The sequence below is a fragment of the Lycium ferocissimum genome, chromosome 7 (assembly GCF_029784015.1).
Source record: "Lycium ferocissimum isolate CSIRO_LF1 chromosome 7, AGI_CSIRO_Lferr_CH_V1, whole genome shotgun sequence".
Classification (NCBI taxonomy): Eukaryota; Viridiplantae; Streptophyta; class Magnoliopsida; order Solanales; family Solanaceae; genus Lycium; species Lycium ferocissimum.
This window is the reverse complement of record NC_081348.1, coordinates 49,481,185-49,504,140: the sequence shown is the minus strand read 5'-3', so window position 1 is coordinate 49,504,140 and position 22,956 is coordinate 49,481,185. Positions and strand designations below refer to the sequence as shown.

The 22,956-nt window shown below is 35.3% G+C and overlaps 2 protein-coding genes across 3 annotated transcripts; one reads left to right on the top strand and one right to left on the bottom strand.

Annotated features, from left to right (window-relative positions):
* The first annotated feature begins 2,246 nt into the window (after positions 1-2,246).
* On the top strand, positions 2,247-11,403 carry LOC132065528 (uncharacterized). Of its 2 annotated transcripts, XM_059458956.1 has the most exons (4): positions 2,247-2,519; positions 5,716-5,778; positions 6,548-6,795; positions 10,806-11,403. In XM_059458956.1, exons 1-4 carry the CDS (start codon positions 2,336-2,338, stop codon positions 11,190-11,192), a joined length of 882 nt encoding a protein of 293 aa, XP_059314939.1. In that variant the 5' UTR covers positions 2,247-2,335; the 3' UTR covers positions 11,193-11,403. The 2 variants fall into 2 exon arrangements, with proteins under 2 accessions (XP_059314939.1, XP_059314940.1); XM_059458957.1 differs by lacking the exon at positions 5,716-5,778 and having other exon boundaries at positions 2,253-2,519.
* A 1,228-nt stretch (positions 11,404-12,631) lies between these two features.
* LOC132065527 (FAD-linked sulfhydryl oxidase ERV1) lies at positions 12,632-18,765 on the bottom strand. Its single transcript, XM_059458955.1, has 6 exons — positions 18,505-18,765; positions 16,668-16,745; positions 16,115-16,162; positions 15,649-15,713; positions 13,443-13,520; positions 12,632-13,040 (listed from the first exon to the last, which is right to left on the bottom strand). Exons 1-6 carry the CDS (start codon positions 18,724-18,726, stop codon positions 12,932-12,934), a joined length of 600 nt encoding a protein of 199 aa, XP_059314938.1. The 5' UTR covers positions 18,727-18,765; the 3' UTR covers positions 12,632-12,931.
* Positions 18,766-22,956: the final 4,191 nt, after the last annotated feature.

Below are 22,956 nucleotides of genomic sequence, written 5' to 3'. Positions count from 1 at the left end.
CTACATAAATTAGAATGATACCGGAGTATCCTCTTACTTTTTTTTAGTTGATGATGATGTTGGTAAAGCTATAGTGTATAGTTAGCCAGACAAAATCTTGTTAGCCAACTTTGACTTGGTGTCATGTCTGTCCCAGCATCAATTGGATTCTCATAATTTTTCTTCACTGTCTTTTTTAACCCTTCTTTAATTTATTATTTTCAGTATGTTTTGTTCCAACAAAAGCTAAAAGGTTAATTGAGTGGTATTGCTTTATAGGTAGACAATGGGCATCCAGGTTTCCGTTTGGGAAGTTTTTGCAACAAAAAAAGAAAGTATCTTAAGTTAAAAAAGGATATTTAAAAATTGAGTTATTGAAAAATATGTTAAACAATTTTACTTTATTTGGCTTTAGATGTTTAAATTTTTGCCTCGATTAATTTGGATTCTCAACTAAACTTACTTTAGACAATTTTAGTTTGGCCAAATAGATTCTAAGCTATCTGACATCACAAACTTTTGGTGTGAAATTCTTGTGAGGAATGAGTCACTAGGCCTATTTTTATTCTAACAAGAGAAATATCTTTAAAAACTTTGACACGTTTTATATTTCTATGACGTTTGTTGTTAGACATATTTCAAAATTTATATGCCAAAATTTGATAATATCACAAGAATTTATACTTGTTCCAGGCTTCCAGCTAATAATTATTAAATCACAGGCCCAAAGAATTAGCTGAAAATTGATAGTGCACAGAACCATATGCTCTTTATCCAAAAAACGTAACCTCTATGGTCTCATTAGTTTCACTATGATTCTTTGTTAATGGAAATAAAGATATGGAGTCATTTTCACACACTTGGTCACCCTCACAAAATATATTGTATTCACATATATTAAATGATTGCAGTTCCTATTTGAGAGGATATATCACTCATAAGCGCATCACATTTATCAAAAGTTTTATGGTAGCGAATAATTTAACAAACTATAATAAAAACTTGAGATTCACATCGTTTTGTTTGTAATATTATTGTTGTTTGGAAACTTCGCTATTCTATTCGTGAACTATGTCACCACGATTAATTCCCTCATGTAATTAATCCCCTTAAATTCTTGTCTTTAAATTGAGTCACTGTTCTTTCTGATCATCTATGAAAGAACGGTTATAAACAAATCAGTGTCACGTCCACACAAAAATCATAATCAATGATACATTTAGGAGAGAGGCACTGCGATTTGGAACAAGCATAAAACACACATATATCACATGTTGTATTTCAATTTTAGTACAACAAAATAAACATAGGATAACAAATACGGTCTCTGTCTTAATTTATGTAGCGCACTAATTTCCTTTTTAGTTTTTTTTGTCAAAAATATTACATTTATATATTCAGAAATATTTAACTTTAAATTTCTTATTTTATAATATAAAATAATTTATAACCTCACAAATATTTAAATCTTGTTTAAGATCACAAATTTTAAAAGTCTCTCTCTTCTTTTTAAATTTCATGTCTAATCAAATGGTGCACGTAAATTAGGATGGAAGAGGTATATATTTATTTTTTATTAAATAATTTTGTAATCATTATGCTTCAAACTAGTTACTAGCGAGCCCTTTTATTGTCAAACAAATCTATTTAAAAGTTGCCCGATAGTTGCAAAGATTATGAGCGTTCGGGAAGCTCTCGGCTGGTTGAAGAGCGGTTTTGCTATAGTCGTGTGGTGATTGAGACAGATAATTAGCTAGTTCTTTAAGCTCTCGAAGGAAACATTTCAATTAACTCTTATTTTGATTCTCTTGTTTATGATTGTTATAAAAAGTTTTCAATTATTGTCTGTTTCTCTAATTAGAAAATTAGCGAATCAAGCTGCTCAGGCTTCCCCCTGTTTCTATATCTGGTTCAATGGAATGAAGGTCTGTTCTACCTAGAGGCGGAGCCAGAATTTGAAGTTTGTAGGTTCGAAATTCTAATTTGTTTAAGTTACTGGGTTCTAAAATAACAATTTAAACTTATTCACAAATTTTTCAAAATAAATACAGAATTTAAATCAAAATTACTGGATACGGCCGAATTTGCAAACCGTATGCTGGCTCCGGCCCTGCGGTCCTGCCATCTTTTTTCTGTGACGTGCTCTCTTTTGATTAATTGAGAAGCTACCTTTCCCAAAAAAAGGGGAAAAAAAAATAGTTGTCTTTGCTAAAAAAAAAAAAAAAAAAAAAATGTACAATCACTACTAATAAGGGTACCATTAATATTCAAACCTCACCATTGATATACACTTATTTTTAGCATCTTCAAACCCTTTTCCTAGTGACAAAATTATTTACAAATTCTGACCAAAAAAATGAGACGTCCCGGCGGTGGACATTACGGTGGTGTTGATGATGCAAATTACAATTCTGTCCCTCAAACAGTGCAACTACAACAACAACAGATAAAGAATGAACAACATCATCAACAATGGAGATGGGAAAGAGAAACCCCAAAATTGCCAACAAATTCAATGTCTCCCAACATGTTTCCTGAAGGTAAATTTTTTCTCTAAATCTTTTTAATATATATATATATATATATATATATATATATATATATATATATATCTTGGTTGGATTTCCAGTGTTTTTGCTTGTTACTTGTTGTTTTGTAGATGGATTGACTATAAATTTGATTTTTCAGATACCCTTTATAGATTTTCCCTAGAAAACTAAATTACCCACTAATTCAATGTCTTCTAACATGTTTCTTGAAGGCAAATTTTTCTTTCTAAATCTTGCTATTTTTTTTTTTTGGTTGGATTTCAAGTGTTTTTGCTTATTACTTGCGGTTTTGTAGATAAATTAATTAAAAAATTTATTTTTAGCTTATTACTTGCTGTTTTGTACACAGATTAAATAAAGATTGGATTTTTCAGATACCCTTTTTAGATTTTCCGTAGAAGACTAGGTGGGATTTTTTTTTTTTTTTTTTTTTTGGTTTTCTTGTGATTGAGTTTGTTTACATTGCCGGTCCCAAGCTCGGATAAAGGATGAGGGTTGTGGTAGGCTGGCAGCCAGACATGCCAATTTGGGACTGAGGGGTAGTTGTTGTTGTTGTAGTTTGCTTCTGATTATTTGCTAGGCAATATTTGGGACTGAGGGGTAGTTGTTGTTGTTGTAGTTTCTTTTTTGTTCTGATTATTTGCTAGGCAATATTTTGGGAATAATTGTTGCATCCAATTAGGAGAAGTATAATCTAGACCATATAAGGTACTTTCTTTTTGTTCCGATAACCGTGGTGTTTGGATCCTCCAAAAATGCACTTATTTTTTGGAGGATCCTCGCCACCTCTCACCCGTCACCATTTTTAAAGAGTCCATCATAGATGGACAGGTAGGAAGAAATCACTAGTGTTTTTGCTTGGGATTTGAACCTGAGAAATCATGGTTCTCGACCTATTTATTGACCGCTAGGCCACACCCTTTGGTGCTGTGTTGTAAATAAATTAATTAGAACTTCCATTTTTGTGGAAACCTTGCTTCGTCTTGGCAAAAGATCCACACAAGTGAGGGAAACTATTCGAGATTATAGATTTAACTATTGTTTTAATACTTACATTAGGGTTGGTGTTTTTAGGAGCTTTTTAAATTTGGTTAAAGACTTCTTTTTATATTTAATTTGGTTAAAGACTTATGTGCTACAGTGCTAGTTCATAAGTGAGAGATTTTGGTAACATCTAGTTTTAAAGGTCCTATTTTCCTTCAAAAAGACAAGTATTCATAAGCAAAGTAGTGTTGGAATGATATGGCCCTGGATAGAGTATATACGGAAAAGGGCCAAAAATGCCCCCGGACTATTGAAAAAGGTCTATATATATTCTTCATCCACTATTTTGCTGAAAATACCCTTCTGGTTACTTTTTGGCTCACGTATGCCTTTATGACTAACTGTCAACATTGACTTATAAAAAAAAAAAAAAAAAAAAATTAAATTCCACGTGGTATCTTATTACTAGTCCAATTTTAAATTCTGGCCCGAATTAAATAAATCCACCCACCCGGTTTTCTGACTTACCCAGCCCACACACTCACCCATCCGGAAAACATAAAATCTCGATGGGAAAATCATTTTAGGCCATTTTTGCTCTACTTCCTCTTCTTTATTTTTTATTTCCAAAAAATAGAGCAAAAATACTTTTCTGGTTTGGAAGTAGATTCATTCTTCAGCTATGTTGATGAGAATTCTAAATTTATGGTGGTAACAGGAAGAGAAGGTGTCTTGTGTAAATTATGAATGCTACCTGCAGGCCAGAAATAAAATAAATTATATTCTACGATCGATCTTACTATTGATGTATGTATCTATTACACATTTATTCTTTTCCTTGTTTTAATATGTGAATTAATTATTATTTGATTTTCAATGATTTACCACAATTTGGATCTGAATTTTGAATTTGTTCTCCTTCTCGGATAATTAACTGTACTATTTCATCTTTAACGAGAATCCCAAATTTTGACTTATCATCATCAGTTTCCTTGTAACCAGTACTTTGTTCAGATCATTAATTATTCTTTTTAAGTGCTTTTAAGGATTCTAGAGAAAAACGGTACTGCTCAGTGCTCAATAGTACTGATCGATCACATGACATGAATTGTTCAGAATGTTTCTGAATTCTGTATATGTGGGTTTAAATTGCTATTGTTAGAGGGAAGTTGTGAGCTTTCTGCTGAGGCTATGGGTGTTTTGGGAAAAAAAGAATAAAGAAGAAGAGGAAGTAGAGCAAAAATGGCCGAAAATGATTTTTCCGGAGAGATTTTATGTTTTCTGGGTGGGTTATTGTTTGGGTCGTGTAAGTCAGAAAACAGGGTAGGTGGATTTATTTAATTGGGGCCAGAATTTAAAATCGGATCAGTAATAACATGCCACATGGAATTTAAATAATTTTTTAAGCTTAGTGTTGAACGTTAGTCATAAGGGAATAAGTGAGCCAAAAAGGTAACCAGAGGATTTTCAACAAAATAGGTGGATGAAGGGTATATTTGGACCTTTTTCGATAGTCCAGGAGCGTTTTTGGCCCTTTTCTGTAGAGCATAATGGTTTTAGAGGATTCATATAACCAACTCCAACTTTATATGGGGTTTGGAAATAGTTGATTTATTGATGGATTTCTTAGAGCGACTTGTCCTCTCACATTTGAACTCTGTCCTTCCTAAATGAAGTTTGTTTTAATATTGTAAATGAAAAGTCAAGTTACTGGTGTCAGAAAAAATATTGTAAATGAAGTTTGTTTTAATATCGTAAATGAAAAGTCAAGTTACCGGTTTCAGAAAAAATATTGTAAATGAAAAGAATTTGGACAGGACTGCAGGGGTTTAAAACCATTCCTTCTGTCAACTCCAATAAAGCTTATGTAACGACCACTCTAGGCAGACGTCTGATATGCTTTCGATAACAAGCCAATAACATGACTATAAGAGTTTAACATTTGACAGACCTGAAATGCCTATGCATGCGGCCATGATGTTTTTTCCTTGATATATTAGATTCAATTTCTGTGATTCATAGGCCTTTTACGTTGTTACATTTAGAGAGAGGTGCCTGTATTTTCAGTTGCATTAAGCATTTTAATTTATAGAATAAGGACTCTAAGAAATAACTTGTAAAATAAAGGAAACTCTATCCTCAACTAGAAGATGAAGATTACCTCAAACCAGCTGATAATTTTTTAAACAATGATTGTGTCTAGGCCATCTTGCGCAAACCTCGACTATTCTGCCGGGTACCTGCTACCTCCCACCAGCAGCGCCAGGTAACTTTGTCTACCAAGGTTTAGGCAGATAGGAAGAAATCACCGAGTATCTTTTGTCTCTACTGGAATTGGATTTTTACTCCCAAGATTTGCACCCGCTTTGACCACTTGGTTACAGCTTTGGGTGCTGGTTGACAATATGTTATCTCTAAAAAAGTTAGATTAGACAAAATCTTATTTGAAGCATGAATTTGAAGTGTTCCTGCTGCCTGAAAGTTGAAGTGCACAAATTGATTTATAACAGAAGGAACACTTCCATTCCTCTTATGATTCCATTCCTCGTACAAGGCCATCAGCTGCATCCGTAGCTACAGTCCCCACTTGATTATTGGTTAGTTTTTGATGCAAAAATGTGGGTACTATGACCCCCAGCAACTGCTGTTTAAGTCATGGCACAGATCCTTTCAAAAGCTTGATAATGGCCTTGTAGCTTTTTGGGAGTTTTGCTGCCTTCCATGTAGGCTTTACTTCTTTCTTACCTTCCTATTTTGTTAATAACACTGACTTACAAATGTTAGAATGTGTTTGTATGTATTGTATTTGCTCATTCTGATTAAAAGGCATTATATGGCCCTTCCCCGGACCCCGTGCATAGCGGGAGCTTAGTGTACCAGCATTTTTTTTTTTTTAAAAAAAAAAAAATACTGTCCTAGAGATACATAGGTAACTTTATAAGGTTGTGAACTCAACAATTCTTTTCTATTTTATTTTTGAAAACTAGTGCTTGTCTTTCTATGTTTCAACTCATTCAACAGTGCCTTTCCTATAGGTCAGGGGAGTGAAGCATCTAGATCCTACTACCAGGGCCAGAGGACTGATCCAAGGTTGGCATTAGAGAATCAAGGTGTCAAGGATCCCAGAGCACAGCCTCGTGAAGAAGATATGGATATTGGTTATGAAGATAAACCTGTGCAGCAGACTCTGGAAGTTCTTGAACAGAAATTCCTTGATGATATAATGAAACTGACCAAGGAGCAAAATGATGCAGAGGATGCAGAAAATTCTAGGCACAGGGAGGTTAGTTCAGCTTACTTAAGTGCTCCGTAAATTCTTCATTAAGTCAAGTTTTAAAGAGGTGCATCAAAAGGGTAATAATACCACAACATGCAGTATCTATATTCCCTTAAAATCTTAGTTCTTTTCAATTAAGAGCATTCTTGCAATTCCTCAAAGCTTATCTTCTCCTTAAGTTTCTTGCAACAGAAAATCAATACCTTACCTTGATATTTTGTCTCCACCCTTTTTCTAATTTTGGGCACTGTCTGCTATAGTAAAACAGATCAAAATATGACGTAAAAAAGATATCAGATCAAAATCCAAGTAAACCTTTTAAATGCCATATCTAAAGTCTAGCCAGAAAATACTTTGCAAACTGTTTTATGGCGATGGAGTTTAGATGCTTAATAATCTTACTATTAGTCAATTAATTAGATATCAATTTTGGAGCTTGTATGAAGTTTGCTTGACAGTGCTGACAATATATCATAATCTTTAGTCACGTTGGCTTATATGTTATGTATAGTGCGTCAAATATTTTGTCTATCACTGGGTAAAGAGTTCAGAGCAAGGAAAGGCTGGTCTTAGCAACTGTGTACCAGTGACTGCATTAGGTTAGTTTGATGTTGGCTATTACTCGTAAAAACAACTCGTTAATGGCAATGGTTGGAGCATTTTCAGATGAGTCAACAATAAAAAAAAAAAAAGGTCTACTGGTAGATGAATGGACTATTTTTATAGACACCGCTCTTGCAGTTTTCTTCCTTCAATGAGATTGAATAATATCTGTGTGTCCTCTTCCAAAATTTGGATCAAGCCAATCAAGTATTTAAATTTACCAAGTAGTCTGTAGTACTTGAGCGTTGAGAATAAGGATCCACGGTTAAGCTTGTATGTCCAATTTTCAAAAGATGTATATGTTCAACATTTAATTTAGGCCAAAGTCATAAGCAGCCTCCTAAACTTGTCCACAGATTCCTCATGGCCACCTAAACTGACGCTTGTTCCGATTAAACACCTAAACCCCTCCGAATTTGTACCATTTAGACACTTTTTTTACAATCAGCAAAAAATATAAAATGTGTGTATTACACTGGCGGTGACGTGGCAAAATGACCAATTAAAAAATGACATGTGGCATTGGGGTCCAAAATAAGTATAATAATAAAAAAAAATCATCTGCGCCCCCGCCAACACCACCCCACCCTACCATTCCCCTTTCTTCTTTCTTTGTCGTAGAAACTACCTCATTGCCCATCCATCCATCTCTTTCTCTTCCCAAGCCATGTCCGTTCACTTCCAAGATAAATCCCCCTCTCCCCTTTCTTCTTCCTCCCTTCAAAAATTCTTTTCGTCTCCTTCACCTTAGATCCACGCCGGTGCACTGCCAACATCCGACCAAAACTGTACTTACCAACATACCTCTCTCTCCTTTTCCTTTTTTTTTTCTTATTCCTTTTGTTTCAGAAAACCTTCCGCAAAAAGTTTCTCCAAATCTATAAAATATGAAGAGTTAGTCAGAACTTTCATGAATATTGGCCGGAAAATTTTCTCCGGCGAATCTTTTGTTTCATCTATTAAATCTAATATTTTAATTTAATGTCTAATAAATAGTTTATGGATAAATAACTTATTATTTTAAGGATGAATTAATGGATTAATGAAAGAAATAAATTTTCATAGAAAATGTTGGATATTACAGAGGTTTGGTTCGGCTGAAAATGGTGGTCAGGTTTACTGTGAAAGAGAAGAAGAAAGAGAAAAAAGATTTGAAAAAAAAAAAAAAAAAAAAACTGAAAAAGAAGAAGAAAGGAAAAAGCTATTTAAAATGAAGAGAGGGGGAGATGAGGGAGCAGTGGTTCATGGTGGAGGGACTGAATTTCGCCGGTGGTGGCGGCATCAGCGGCGGCAGCGGGAAGGAGAAAACGTGAAGAAGAAGGAGAAGAAATAAAAATAAATGAAAATAGGGTAAATAATGTCTTTCACGCTCCTCTCTTGTGTGTATAACACACATTTCGCAACATCAGCAAAAAGTGTCCAATAGGCACATTTTTTAATAGTGCAGGTGTTCAATTGGAACAAGCTTAGGTTTAGGTGGCCATGAGGAATCTGTGGACAAGTTTAGGGGGCTGTCTATGACTTTGGCCTTTAATTTAGGTAGGTTACACTCTGTTGATGTTTCTTCTATAGTCTGTTTCCCTTTCCTGTACATATGGTAGGTACTGAAATTTTTGTCCTTATTCTTTTGCTGCTTTTCTAGAATGCCCGCCCTGCATGGGTAGAACAACAGTGAATAGTTAAGACCAGAGGGGAGATTATCATACCTACTTGCTGCAATAATCTACAAATGAATTTTCTTATACATAATACTGGTTTCACAGAACCGGAAATCTGCAACTTCCTTGTTTACAGTTTCTGTCTTATCAAGAAAGCTTGTATACCCAAACTAAGTTTGTGGCTATAAACTAGTACAAGGTGTAAAAGAAGGATAATTAAATGCTGAGTCTCGAATTTTCTGAGGCTTTTATCTTCTCATTTTTTACTTTCTAAAGATGTGTATGTAACTGATGAAAGCTTGGGGGGCTGGGGAGGATGAATAAAAAAGTACTGAGATAGATTTTTGCTGATGTTTTATGCAATTTCAGCTATTTTGAACCTTCTTTTCTCTTCATATGGTGCACTAGATTTCTGAGCCTTTCTTCTCAGTGGAAATGCATAATCCATACACATTCATTTCTGTTCTTTGGTTCTCACTTGAATTTCAGTTATGGCCTTTTCCCTTCCTGTTTCTGTTGCAAAATTATTCATGTTTCAGCCAGTATTTGGTGGCATTTAAGATCTAATTGCAAATCAAAAATTAGGATTAGCCGTACTTACTGGTCAAGCTCAATAAACTTGGCAAAATTGTAAACCAGATGGTCCAGATCTAAGTCCCGCTATATTTTTTTTTTGATGACCGAGAAATCCTTCTGGGACCAATCTTAGGACCAACCTCAACCTTCAAAACTCGGGGATAACTTAGCAAGTACTAAAAAAAAGAAGAATCAAAGTATAGCTCTCTATCTTTTTTTCCTTTTTTTTTTTTTTTGAAAAAGGTAACAGAGCTCTCTATCTTATTTTCCAGTCAGTAGAGATTAAAATGGTTGTGACTTAGGTGAGTTACAGGTTTCCTTGTCACGAATGTCGTTCCTTCTAACCCTGGCCAGACATATGTCTCGTTTAGGGATTCTTCGTTTTGAGACATGGTTCTACTTGGGGTGGAGATAAATGACAGTCTTTTATTTAGTTAACTTCACAAACTGACAACAAACTTTGATGTGGAAAACATGAAACTGGGAATAACTGCAGAGGGAATCATAGGACGAAATAGGGTGTGATATATATGAGCTTGAACACTATGCAAGTATTATTCCAAGGACAAGTGTTTATTAGTTATGGTAAAGCGACCTTTTCCAAAAATTAGTTAAAAGGGAAAACAACCCCTCATCTGGCTTGTGAGATAACTTCTGAAGGGCGGCAATTGGATTGATAAAATAAAGGTAAGGTAGGGTTTGAGACCAGGGCTTGAGATCAAATGTACATAGTAGCTTCTTTTGCTGCTATAGGAGATTTATTTTCAATGTTAATAGTACACACAGAAACCAAAAGAAAATTATATTATTAGGCTCAGTGCTGCGCTGCTTCACAGTTATCTTGAATTTGTGGTCATGAGATGCTATAATTAGCCTTGGAAGTGAACTGATTAAAGACCAGTAAGATGCTCAGATTGCAGTTTATGACACTTCCGCAAGTGCTTCTATTCTTTACTTTGTATTCATGTCATGTATATTGTAAATTGTCACCCATATATCGACAAAATCCAGTGCAAAATCTTGCACGATTCTTCATCTTAGGATTAATTTTAGATCAGTCATGGGTAACTATTGAGATTAGAATTTCTCTATGTTTTTGTATGGGACAATGCGTGTTAAGCTTTTATCGGTATAGAAATCTTGTTTCTATGAGAGTAACATTATTTGCTTATGTTTCAGCGGATAAATGCAATCAATGCACAGTATCAAGAACAGCTAGTTGCCCTTCGTGCTCGGCAAGCTAGTCACAGAGATGAGGTCCTTCGAAGGGAGTCTCATGCCAGAAAACAACAGTATGAGCAAGTTGCTTTGGACAACTATCGACAAAGTAGCATGAGCTCTAGCAATGCTCGTATCCATGTGGCAATGAACTCTCCAGCAGGAGAACGACAAGTTGCCTATAACTCTCCAGCAGGAGAACGACAAGCAGCCTATAATGCTGATAGTTATGACTCTTATAGGGAGAATGCTCGATTTCTTGGCAACAGTGGAAGGGATCACGGGTATGAACCTAGAGTCCAATACCCAGGGGGTCGCGTTTATGACACTGGTTCACGCTACTATTGAGTGATTACTTAGGGTAGTATTTAATCTTTCATTTAGTTGTTTGGACTAGGTGTTGCGGTGGAATATCATACTCTTGTCTCTAGCTTTCCTCAGATATATCAAAGATCATATATTCTTGTAATCTGCGCTGTAATAGGAAGATTTACTCTGGTCTTTGATACATTTTACTCTTCTTGAATGATTCATGGTCTTGGCATGAGTTGGTGATGAAGTTTGATCTGTTACTGTTCTTAAAACTTATTGAATCATTCCATATTGATTAATCAATACTATACTTCGATGTTTACACCAAACCAAGCAATTTACTTCTAGCAATTAAAATTAATGTAGGACGACATGTCACTCCATCTATATTAAGTAAATGTGTGTATGAAGAGCACAAGTCCTGCCTCTATTGGCTTGGTGTAAACAAGATTTGCGGGTAAATTTTTACCAATGGTGCTTGTTAATTAGGCTAATAGATCATTCCTTTCTCTAAGCTGTGTATTTAGATTGAAGTATAGTTCCTTAAGAGTAGCCTAAGCAACTTTGTGACGGAAACAATGCTTAAACCAACAATAGGATGTTACAATATTATGAAATGCTTGCCCATATAGCATGCACCAAAGTTATCTTTGTTGGTGCTTTCTGCTTATAATGATGGATGAATCAAAAACTTTTCATTCAACTTATTCTTTCAATTGAAATTGAGAGCCCTTTTATATCTAAGGGATTCCTTAGTTCGGGCCGAAGAAGCAATGTCACTCGATTAGTATCAAACCGACTGCAATCTTTTTCTGTCTGTGAACATCCCACCATAGCGCCTTCTACTTCTAATAGGCCATGAACTAGATTAGAACCATTTTCAACGACAAGTGCATGACACTGCGTTATTTATATGAGAGTTATATCTTATACACATTAATTAATTGTAATCTCAATTTAGAACTAACCATGATAAGTTAACATGATTTGGTGAAGGCATCGATCCAAGTAAGTTAATCTTAACGTGCCATGCTACTCCGGAAAACACATTTCCCAAAAGGCTTTGTAGTTGTATCCCCTCTAAAGGCTGCTCTGACTCGACCATAACCAACGCTGAGGAAGGTGTCAACAATCTTTGAAGATGTTTGGCTACTGAAATTGCTCTTTATCTTGAATTTCTCTTATATTAACAGGTGCTTGAAAATTGGTATTCATGTTTTAGCTCAGTTCAGTTTCGATCTCTGACTAGCTTACTTAATAGGCCGGAAGAGAGATATTTAGAGTACCCGCTTCACATATACCCGACTTAAAAAGAGAAAAGAAGACCAAACTAAAAGAGAGCACACTTTTGACAGTCGAACTTGACTTGCAAAATGGTCTCCTGGGGAAGTGCTTTCTGAAGTTGCGAATTGGTCCCCCAGCCTATAACTGTTTTGGTCAGTTGTACTTGTTAATTCTAAATAAGAACATTAGTATTTACCCATGGAAAAAGAATCTCTTGGGAGTTATATTCACACAAATTGAGTCTCTCAGGCTTTCAAGGGTTTATAACCAGCACTCAAGAATATAGATACATGTGCCACTTTGCATTGTAAAATAAATTTACGTTTCTCTGGGAACAGAGGCTTCACCTAATACTACTTGAATGCTATCAAAGGTGTAATCCTATCAAAAATCTGTATCTTGTTTCCTTGGATTGGTGATTTGAATGCTACAAGAAAATCTGGGATTACCTTTTCTTGTATGTCATGTTCCTAATATAAGAGCAATATGTGTCAAAACCAAAACTTATCAGCCCCTTGCAAATCACATGCGCGCTGCTCACAGTCAAGCTTGCCCCACCGAGCATCGACCCGATCACATGGAAATTTGGGCTTGCCCAAGCTGAATAGAATTGTTGGAATTTGCTTCAGAAATACAGTAATAAAGTCTGTATGATCAACTTCTAAAAGAGACAAAAGAAATAATCTGATGAAGAGAAGTTTCAACTTTAAAGACCCATTAAAGAAAAAACTGGAAAGCAATTTACAGAAGTAGTTCTCTCACTGGATGCATACTCAACTCCAGAAAATCTTTCTATAATTAACATCAAGGGAACTTGTCAAATTCATTTATCAACAGGGAGAAGTAAAGGTTATGATTGGTCAGGTTAAAAAAAGAAGTTTCAAGTAAGATTGATAACAAGATGAGCCAATGCAATAATATCATACTTAAATAGTTTTTTGTCCTCTTTCTTGACATGAAAGACGTACAGGAGAAAACGGAAAAACCATTAAGATGCAGTACCTTCTATTGACAATATTGTGCACGTGACATAACCATTGTGAAAATTCAGCTTGAGATCCAGCTTGTACAGGATTTGATCTGTCAAGAACATGAGAAACAAAGTTCATCAACATACAAGACGAAACTCATTAATCTTTTTGAGCATTTCATAGCAGCAGACTAATTTGTTTCTGCCCTTGAATATCCACTATTGACTCGGTTGCTTGCAACTCATCTCTTTTTTCACTCGACTCTTTCACTTTACGAACACGGCCACCATAAAAAATAAAGGTAAAAGGTAAAAAGAAGGATGAAAAAGGAATGTGTCACTTGTCAGCAAGATCTACGTTTTGGGAGTAAAAGTATAGTTTAATAGAGTATGATTTTTGTGGAAACAACAATAAAGAATACAATAGAAGTCAATCAACAAGTGGGCCATGACATAATTAATTATTTTTTTATTTTTTTTTATAACTAGGCAAAAGTCATAGATAGCCCCCTAAGCTTTGCCACATTTTCCACTGGGGTACCTAAACCGAGGGTTGTACACTATTGGGTGCCTAATGAAACGGTCCAAATTCGATCTAGGATTGGGTACCTTTTTCATCTTGTTAAGAACGTATAATCGGATACATCTCTTTTTAGTTTATTTGGGTCAACAAAATTAAGAGAGTGCATTACACTAACAACAAAAGTCCATGACGTGGCAACTTTGTCAAATGAAAACGTGACACGTGGCGGTTGGGTCCGTCATAATAATAAAAAAATAAATTATACACCCCCCCCCCAGTTTTCAAAAATAAATCATAAAATGTTTTTTCATCTCCTTCGCCCCTCCCCCTTTGTGATTTAAAAAGAAACCGAATAGCATAAATTTTTATAATACTCCCCGTCCATTTTTTATTTGTCTATTATACTAAAAATATATATCCACTTTTACTTGAAAGTTATATAGTTGGGAAAACACCACCACCCCTCAACCGCCTGTGTCTCCCCACCCCATTAAAAAAAAAAAATTGAAATAATTTATACCCAAGTTTTTCTTCTCTTATTTAGGTCTTATCAATGTCTTTACAAGACCTACCAACTTTTAATGAAAAGTGAGATAAAAAAAGAGTCATAGGAAAATGATGGTGAATTTCCCCATTTTTTCCGGTGAACAAGATCCACCAACTTTTAATGGTAATACTACTTTTCAGATCTAAAAAGGACAAAAAAAACGGTGGTAAGAAATAACATCCAATTCACAAATTAATTTTATATAAATAATTAAAAGAAATGAAGTGTTCTAATGAAGAAGAAAAAAAAGAGAAGAAAAAAAAAAGGAAGAAGAAGAAGCAGGCGAATGTTACGAACTTAAATAGCCAAGAGCCAATCAACCACTAACTAGTTTACAATACAAAGCAAGAAGAAGCAAAAGAACAGTTTGAGGCAGAGAAATTATGAGGATATTTACTTACAATTCTGAAAAACGGCATTATGGATAACAAGGCTTTATTCCTTCATAACTGGAAGGACAAACAAAAAAAAAAAAAAAAAGGAAGAAGAAGAAGAAGAGAAGAGAACGTACAGTGAACATTTTGGGCGAAAGGGGAGGGGTGGGGTGGGGTCAGGGGACAGATGGGTGGGGGGGGGGGGCAGGTGGGTTATTTTTTAATTTATTTATCTATTAAATTTTATTTAAAAGAGGTAAAATTTTAACTAAAAAAAAAAAAAATATTTAAGGAAAAAAGAGTTGTCCACACGCCCAAGAAAAAGTGGACTCAATTGTTGTGCCACGTAGGCAAAAGGTACCCAATGGGATCGAATTTGGATTGGTTTAGGTACCCAATAGGTACAACCCTCGGTTTAGGTACCCCAGAGGAAAATGTGGCAAAGTTTAGGGGGCTATCTATGACTTTTGCCTTAAAACTAAGTGGCAAATTGTCCATCACAGGCTAAGATATGTAAAGTTCGGCCGGCGTGTGCCTCGGTGTTAGGTGCAAGACACCAGGCGTGTGCCTCAGTCTTCGCAAGCAGTGCCTCGCCTCACCCCAAAGCACGCCTTGAGGCGCGCCCCAATCACATTTTTTTTTTTTAAAATGCCCCTAGCAAAGTCTATCATGTGGGAATTTTAAGCCAATCCCATAGCTATAGGTTTAACAGTTTAGAATTGGAAAATGAACTGGACAATTCTTCAAAAAGAAAATGTACTTATTGCTCTCATGCAAGTTCATAAAGTAGGTACCTTAGAACTTCTTTGAAGTGATCTGCACATTCGTTACAAGGGTACATGCGAGATAATATTGCCATCTGCAGGCAAAGAACAAAACCAATCCTTTAGTTTCTTAGAAGCCTCAATTTTTTCTCCAACTCTATGAGCAGAATCATTATGTGATACGGACATCAAGGTCAAGAAGTATATAATGGAAGAACTTGCAATTAATTGGACGTATTGATGCATAACACTTCCCATACTGATAGGCACCTTAACTTTGTCTGGTAGATGGAAAGCACAAGAAAAGAACGGAAATTTCTTCATTATGAACTAGTGATAAGGGGAAACTATTTTACCCCTAGATAATCACTATTAGCAGATTTAGTCCTCAACTTTCTAAAGTAGTAGCGCCTTTGACCTAATGTAATATCATCTTTCAAACACAAAATTCTGAGATCAAGAAAAAGTAGTCATTTAGTGTGACTGAGCACCATACCAGTTCTTTCACATCCTTCCTTTGTTGTCTGGTTGGCTTGTCTGGATACTGGAAAAAAGGAACAAGTGAGCTCATGATTATAAAGGTCAACGCGTAAGAATATTCAATGAAGAAAAAAGTATTACTTTCGAGCCAAAAAAAAAAAAAAAAAAGGAACCACCCGGATAAGGATTACCCTGTGGAACCTTATTGTATAATTACACTTTCAAAAGACATTATTTTTAATTTAACCGTGGTGTCAGGGCTTAAAAGACATAATTATTATATCACCAAGAGCGTTCGAGCAGACTAAATATAACTAAATTGTATAATAAAATTAAAACCAGACCATTAATTATCAAAATCGAAGAATCAATTATCATGATCACACAATTAGAGGGGTAATAAGTGGTCTCACCTCGCTTAACTATGTGTCAATATTATTAAACATGTCTTATTTCTAAAAAGATTTCAACTGAAATGGCTAAACAACTTGAGCTAAATTTCTCAATTGTAAGGTTTTTACAGGTGAGTAGAAAGAGAACTGCTGCTATAGAGAAGGTGGATACTTGACCTGAGCTCCAAGGGTGTGAAGAAAAGTCCAAGTAGCTCTTCCAAGCTCTTCTTTAGTCACTGGGCCACCACTTTTCTCCTGAGAAAGATGGTTGATTAAAAATTATTTTCACTAACTATATTTTGAGATTTTCCCTTTTATTAAAAAGAGTGATGCAAGTATTACAGCTTACTAGATTTTAGAAAAACATGCGGTGCAAAAACAAACAGTTAACAATTGAGAACCAAGATAGGCTGGGTCACATTCTCCAGGTGAACAAAGAGCACTTAACATTTTTCGATCTTTCAAGAACAGTTATATACCACAGAGCTCGACGGATAAGAGGTCTAGAGCAAATTCCTAAAACTAATATTAGTTGATGCATCAACTCCCAGATATACAATATAAGACCAATTGCTGCACAAGATATTCCTACATAAACCCATAACTTTGAATCTGAAATCTACTTTATAACTACTTAGACAAGGTACCATTGTTAATTCGGTTAAATATCTCAAACCCCAACTAACACCCGAGGGTGTGCCTAGTGGTCAATGAAGTGGCTTGAGAACCATGAGTATCAAGTCCAAATTCCGGTTTAATCAAAAATATACTCCCTCTGTCCCAATTTATGTGATACACTTTCCTTTTTAGTCTGTCCCAAGAAGAATAATACATTTCTATATTTAGAAATAATTTAATTTAAAATTTTCCCTTTTACCTTAATGAAATGATTTACAGCCACACAAATATCTATGACTATCTATGGCTTGTTTTAGAACACAAGTTTCAAAAGTCTTCCTTTCTTAAACTTCGTACCTAGTCAAACTGTATTACATAAATTGGAACGGAGGGAGTAGGTGATTTCTTCCCATCTGTCCAAGCTTAGGTGGATAGAGTTGTCAGGTACCTATGTTGTTGGGAGGTAGCAAGTATTGATGCAATTAGTCGAGCTGCACACAAACTAACCAGCAAGGGCGGAGCCAATAAGGGCAAGGGGTTCATCCGAACCCATTTGGCGAAAAATTACATTGTATAGATAAAGTTAATATTATCTTTTAAAGTTAATATTATCTTTTATGTATACAGTCAAACCTCTATATAACAACATCGTTGGATCCGAAATTTTTTTGCTGTTATAGACATTTAAATAATATTTCACTGTTATAGGCAAAAAAGATACATAAAATCTAATTTTTCCTTTTTAATTACTAAATTCTAAGCTTAATCACACTTTATATAGCGAAGAAAAATCTTTTAATGATGAAAATATATATATTCGTCTGATTTTTTGTCGTAAATAGTGTATTAAAGGATCAAATATTTGATCAAAATCTCTACACTTATTATCGATAATCATAGATATTCTATTTTTATAAAGATAGTTAATTAGTATATTCTCAAAAAAAGAATATAGCTGTTATATGAGGGTAATTTTACAAAGAGCGTACTGTTATAAAGTTAATTGTTGCTATTACAGGTGAAATCTTTCTTATAGAGAAATTAAATATAACATAAAAAATCGGTTTAAAAAAAACTTGGATGTTAAAGAGAGATAAAGATGTCTGACCATATATAGTAGATATTGAACCCTTGTGAGTTGACTGCTTTATATTTTTGAACTCCCTTAATAAAAATTCTAGCTCCGCCACTGCTAACCCGGATACCAAGGTTATAAAGAAAATAGCTCAAACCCATCTCAGAGATCAGCAATACATTTACCGTATAATTAAAAAGACATACTCAGATGCTCGATGAGAACTTTCATCAAACACTTATAGTGCATTACTACATACCTCAAGTTCAACAATTACAATCTGACACTTAAAAAAAACATTGAAGACCCCTTAAAAAGTACCTGTTTGGGCAATTCAGAATGTTGAATCAGCATAGAAGTAGCAGGTTGATTCTTGGAAGAAGATGAAGATGAAGAGAGCAAAGAAAATGAATGGTGATCATTATTATTATTATGAAATGAAGGAACATTTGGGAGACCTATGAATTGAGCAAGTTGGGTTTGTATACAATTTGATACTTTCTCGTATGTTTTGAAAAGAAGCTGCAATGGATTTTCAGACATGGAGAATTCGAGTGTTTCTCCACCTTGTCTTCTCACCTCTGATATTTTTTGAAAAAAATATAATCCTAACGTTTTGGAATTTTTGTCTGAATAACCCAAAGTACTCCCTCCTGTTCACTTTTATTTGTCTACAATATGAAAAAATAAATTTCCAGTTTTACTTGTCCATTTTAACATATGAAAAGAATATAAATATTTTCTTTCTCATTTTATTTCTAACATTAATTACTTATTTCCTGCCTACGACAGTAGAGAATTTGCCTTCTGGATTGAGCTCGTCGTACCGAGCTTACTTAGTGCGGTTACCTCTCCTGTGTGTTTGCGAGCTATTGTACATGAGCTAGATTTACCCTGTGCGCACCCAAAAGATAGTGGCTACGGGTTCCCATGTCATAAAAAAATTATATTTCATGTCTATTGAACCAATCAATGTGAATATTATGATAAAATATATATCTCATTTATTAACTTTTAATGGACGTGCAAAATCGAAGAGTGGACAAATAAAAGTGAACAAAGGAATACAAGACTCACATTACATACTACCTCTATCCCAACTTATGTGACCTATATATTTGATGATGATGAGTACAAGAAATTTAAGGGAAAAAAACTAAAATTTTAAATTTATGGTATAAAACAAGAGATATTTAAAATTTTAAAATTAACTTGTTTTCTAAATATAATAAGAATATAAAATTCTTTTGGGGAATGAGAACGACAAAAAGAAAAGCGTGTCATTAAATTAGGATAGAGGGATTACAAATTATTTTCAATATAAAATTTTGCATTATCAATTTTATTTACACTAATACATCGTTTGGTTAGTTAATAATGAACGATAACTTATGCGAGATTCGAGAATCATATTTTTAATGCAAAACTAAAATGTGGGAATAATAATATGATATGCTTTATTGGCAGTACATAGAGCATATGGAGTAATACATAAGTTGTTAGGGAGTTAGTTACAATTTCTTGATTAACTTTGTTAGTTAGTCCCTCTATATTTCTGTTATTGTTTTGTTATTTACTTTTTAGTCCCTATCCTCTTAGTGGAGTATATCATTGTAATCCCACAAAGAAGGGGTATGAATGAAGTATTTACTATTTTCTCTTGCAATTCCTTTTCTCTTCTACCTTCTAGTCAAGTAGATTTATTTCAATATAGCATCAGTGGTATCAGAGCACTTTCTTGGCACTTGTAGTGGTTCATCAATGGCAGACATGAAAGAGGTGCTAGAAAAACTCAATCGGATAGCTACGGATGTTGCTAGTTGCAAGGTGCGGTAGATTCAGATGGAATCGTTGCATGAACGATCGTACCGAGAGCTCAAGGAATCACTAGAAGTGGAACAGAGGCGAGACAAAGGGAAATCACTATCTCCAATCGGAGGGGAAAATCACGTACTGTATTCCCCAATCGAAGAACCTCTTCAATTGCTAGGTATCGATTCTATGAGCTTACCCCCTCAGAATTCTGTACCCATAACCCCAAATCTCTCTTCAAATTATACACCCATCAATTCGCAACCTCTATTTCTACCATTAACAGCTCAAGCCCTCTACCCACTTCAGTTCCCCTAAATTCGAACCCAGTTCCATATATGAATAGAATAGCTCTACACATACCTAGCCCAGTTCAATATCTGCCTAATTTGACCTCATTTCAAATTCCAAATTATATGATGCCTTACTCTGCACCAAATTCCCTTCCTGTTAATAACCCCTTCCCTAATTACAATACACAATACCCACAACCCAACTCCCTATTTTTTTAATCCAACCAAGTTCCCATTCAACCACAAACATTTGTTACTTATAATCCTGGCTCTTCACACCTCAACCCCCATAATTCCCAAATGTTGACTCGACTGTCTAGGTTGGAATTCCCTAGATTCAATGGCAAAAACTTTAAGGATTGGTGGTATAAGGTTGATCAGTTCTTTTCTTTGGGTGAGGTTCAATCTGAGCAAAAAGTTACAGTAGCTGCTATTCACTTAGATGATATTCTACTTCAATGGCATCAAGCCTATATGAGAAGTAGGAGTCATTTACCCTTGCCTACTTGGGAAGAATACTTGTTTGCTATAGTTGATCGTTTTGGGGCTGAATATGATGATCCCATAACAGAAGCTTTGAAGGTTAAACAAACGGGTAGTGTGTTGCAATTTCAAGAGCATTTGATAGGGCCATGACTAGACTAAACTTGGACCCTAGTAATGCTATTAGCATGTTTTTAGAAGGACTGAAACCAGAGTTAGGTGATGATGTGAGGATACTTAGACCATATTCACTCCCTCAAGCTTACCATCTTGCTAGATTGCAGGAATCCAATTTTTTAAAGGAAGCTAAGGTTATGAAGGGGACCTTTGGCCAAGCTTATCAGATGTCTAACACCAGGACTAGTACAATTCCTGCTAATCAGTGGTCTAAACCAGCTACATTTCCTGATAATGATAAATCAAATAGAAGAAGGTTATCTCCAGCTGAGTTGAGTGAAAAAAGAGCTCAAAGCCTCTGATATACATGTGATGAGAAATATCTGCCGGGTCATGTTTGTAAGACTAAGGCTCAGGTTTATCTGTTGGAAGTGAAAGAGGAATTTACTGAAGATGAGTTGCTTCTAGTGGGTGAGGTGGTTTCTGCACAAGCAATAGGAGGCATTGAGAATTGTCATATCTCATTGCAAGCACTTAATGGCACCAATGGCTACCATACTTTGAGAGTCCATGGTTATTGTTAACAGAGGTGTCTTAACATCCTCATTGACAGTAGGTCAACTCATAACTTTGTGGATAATGAATTAGCAGTCAAGATGGGGTGGAAGATAGAGTTATTAAACCCTCCCCTACAGGTTGGGGTAGATGATGGCAACTCTATATTAGTTACTAATTGTTGTATGGGTTTGGAGTGGTTGTTGCAAGGAATATCATTCAAGGCCAATTTCCTACTACTACCTCTAGGGAATAATGATATGGTTCTAGGTGTGCAGTGGCTATGCACATTGGGAGGAGCAAAGGGTGATATTTTATTCAACTTCAGACAACTCACAATGAAGTTTGAGTATGAAGGCAAGATTCATACATTACAAGGGGTGGAACCAAAACTAAAGGTTGTGGATGCAGATTCACTACAGAATTCCAGTGTAAACAATGTTCAGTTTTTCATGATTAAAGTAACACCGACAGGTGCTAATGTTGGTGAGAAAAAAGAAGGTGCAGAAAATAAGGTCGCTTTTCCTACAATACTAGCTGTCTTGGATGAATTCCAGACCTTGTTTGATGAACCACAATCCCTACCACCTTTTAGAGGTACATTTGATCATCATATTCCTTTAATGGATGGTGCCAAACCTGCCAATCTCAGACCTTATAGGTACTCCCCTGTGCAGAAGGACGTTATTGAGAAAATGGTTCAAGAACTAATGGCTCAAGGATTCATACAACATAGCAGTAGTCCTTTTGCATCACTAGTGGTATTGGTGGGAAAGAAGGATGGTAGTTGGAGAATGTGTGTTGATTACAGAGCCTTGAACCAACTAACAATTAAGGATAAGTTTCCTATTCCACTTATTGAAGAATTATTGGATGAATTAGGTGGATCACAGGTGTACTCCAATATTGACCTTAGATCTGGATATCACCATCAAACCACAAGACAGCTTTTAGAACACATTCTGGGCACTTTGAGTATTTAGTTATGCCATTTGGCTTGACTAATGCCCCTTCCACTTTTCAAGGACTAATGAACCAAATATTTCAGAAGCACTTAAGGAAATTCACCCTTGTTTTCTTTGATGATATTTTGGTTTTTAGTAAAAGTTTAGAAGAACATGAAGCACATCTCAGGCTCACTTTTGAGATTCTGTTGCAATATCATCTGTATGCTAGGAGATCCAAATGTGTATTTGCAGCAACTACTGTGGAGTACTTAGGCCACTACATTTCTGCTCAGGGTGTGGCAACTGATCCAAAAAAAATCTTGGCAATTTAGAAATGTCCAACTCCTACTACTTTGAAACAGTTGAGGGATTCTTGGGATTGGCAGGATACTATAGAAGATTTATTAGTAGATATGGAATGATCAGCAAACCACTAACTGATTTGCATAAGAAGGACTGTTTTGGATGGTTCGACACAATCGCTAACTGCATTTTTCGAAACCTTGAAACAAATTGCCACTTCGCACCCGTGTTGGCTGGGCACTACCTAATTTTGATCGTACCAT

Excerpts from the sequence above, each read along its gene's own strand:
- LOC132065528 (XM_059458956.1), top strand. The coding sequence starts at position 2,336 with ATGAGACGTCCCGGCGGTGGACATTACGGTGGTGTTGATGATGCAAAT. Across the intron at positions 5,779-6,547 it reads CCTCCCACCAGCAGCGCCAG|GTCAGGGGAGTGAAGCATCT; the intron begins GTAACTTTGTCT and ends CCTTTCCTATAG. Across the intron at positions 6,796-10,805 it reads AAAATTCTAGGCACAGGGAG|CGGATAAATGCAATCAATGC; the intron begins GTTAGTTCAGCT and ends CTTATGTTTCAG.
- LOC132065527 (XM_059458955.1), bottom strand. The coding sequence starts at position 18,726 with ATGTCTGAAAATCCATTGCAGCTTCTTTTCAAAACATACGAGAAAGTA. Across the intron at positions 16,163-16,667 it reads TTCACACCCTTGGAGCTCAG|TATCCAGACAAGCCAACCAG; the intron begins GTCAAGTATCCA and ends CCTTTTTTCCAG. Across the intron at positions 13,521-15,648 it reads CACTTCAAAGAAGTTCTAAG|ATCAAATCCTGTACAAGCTG; the intron begins GTACCTACTTTA and ends TGTTCTTGACAG.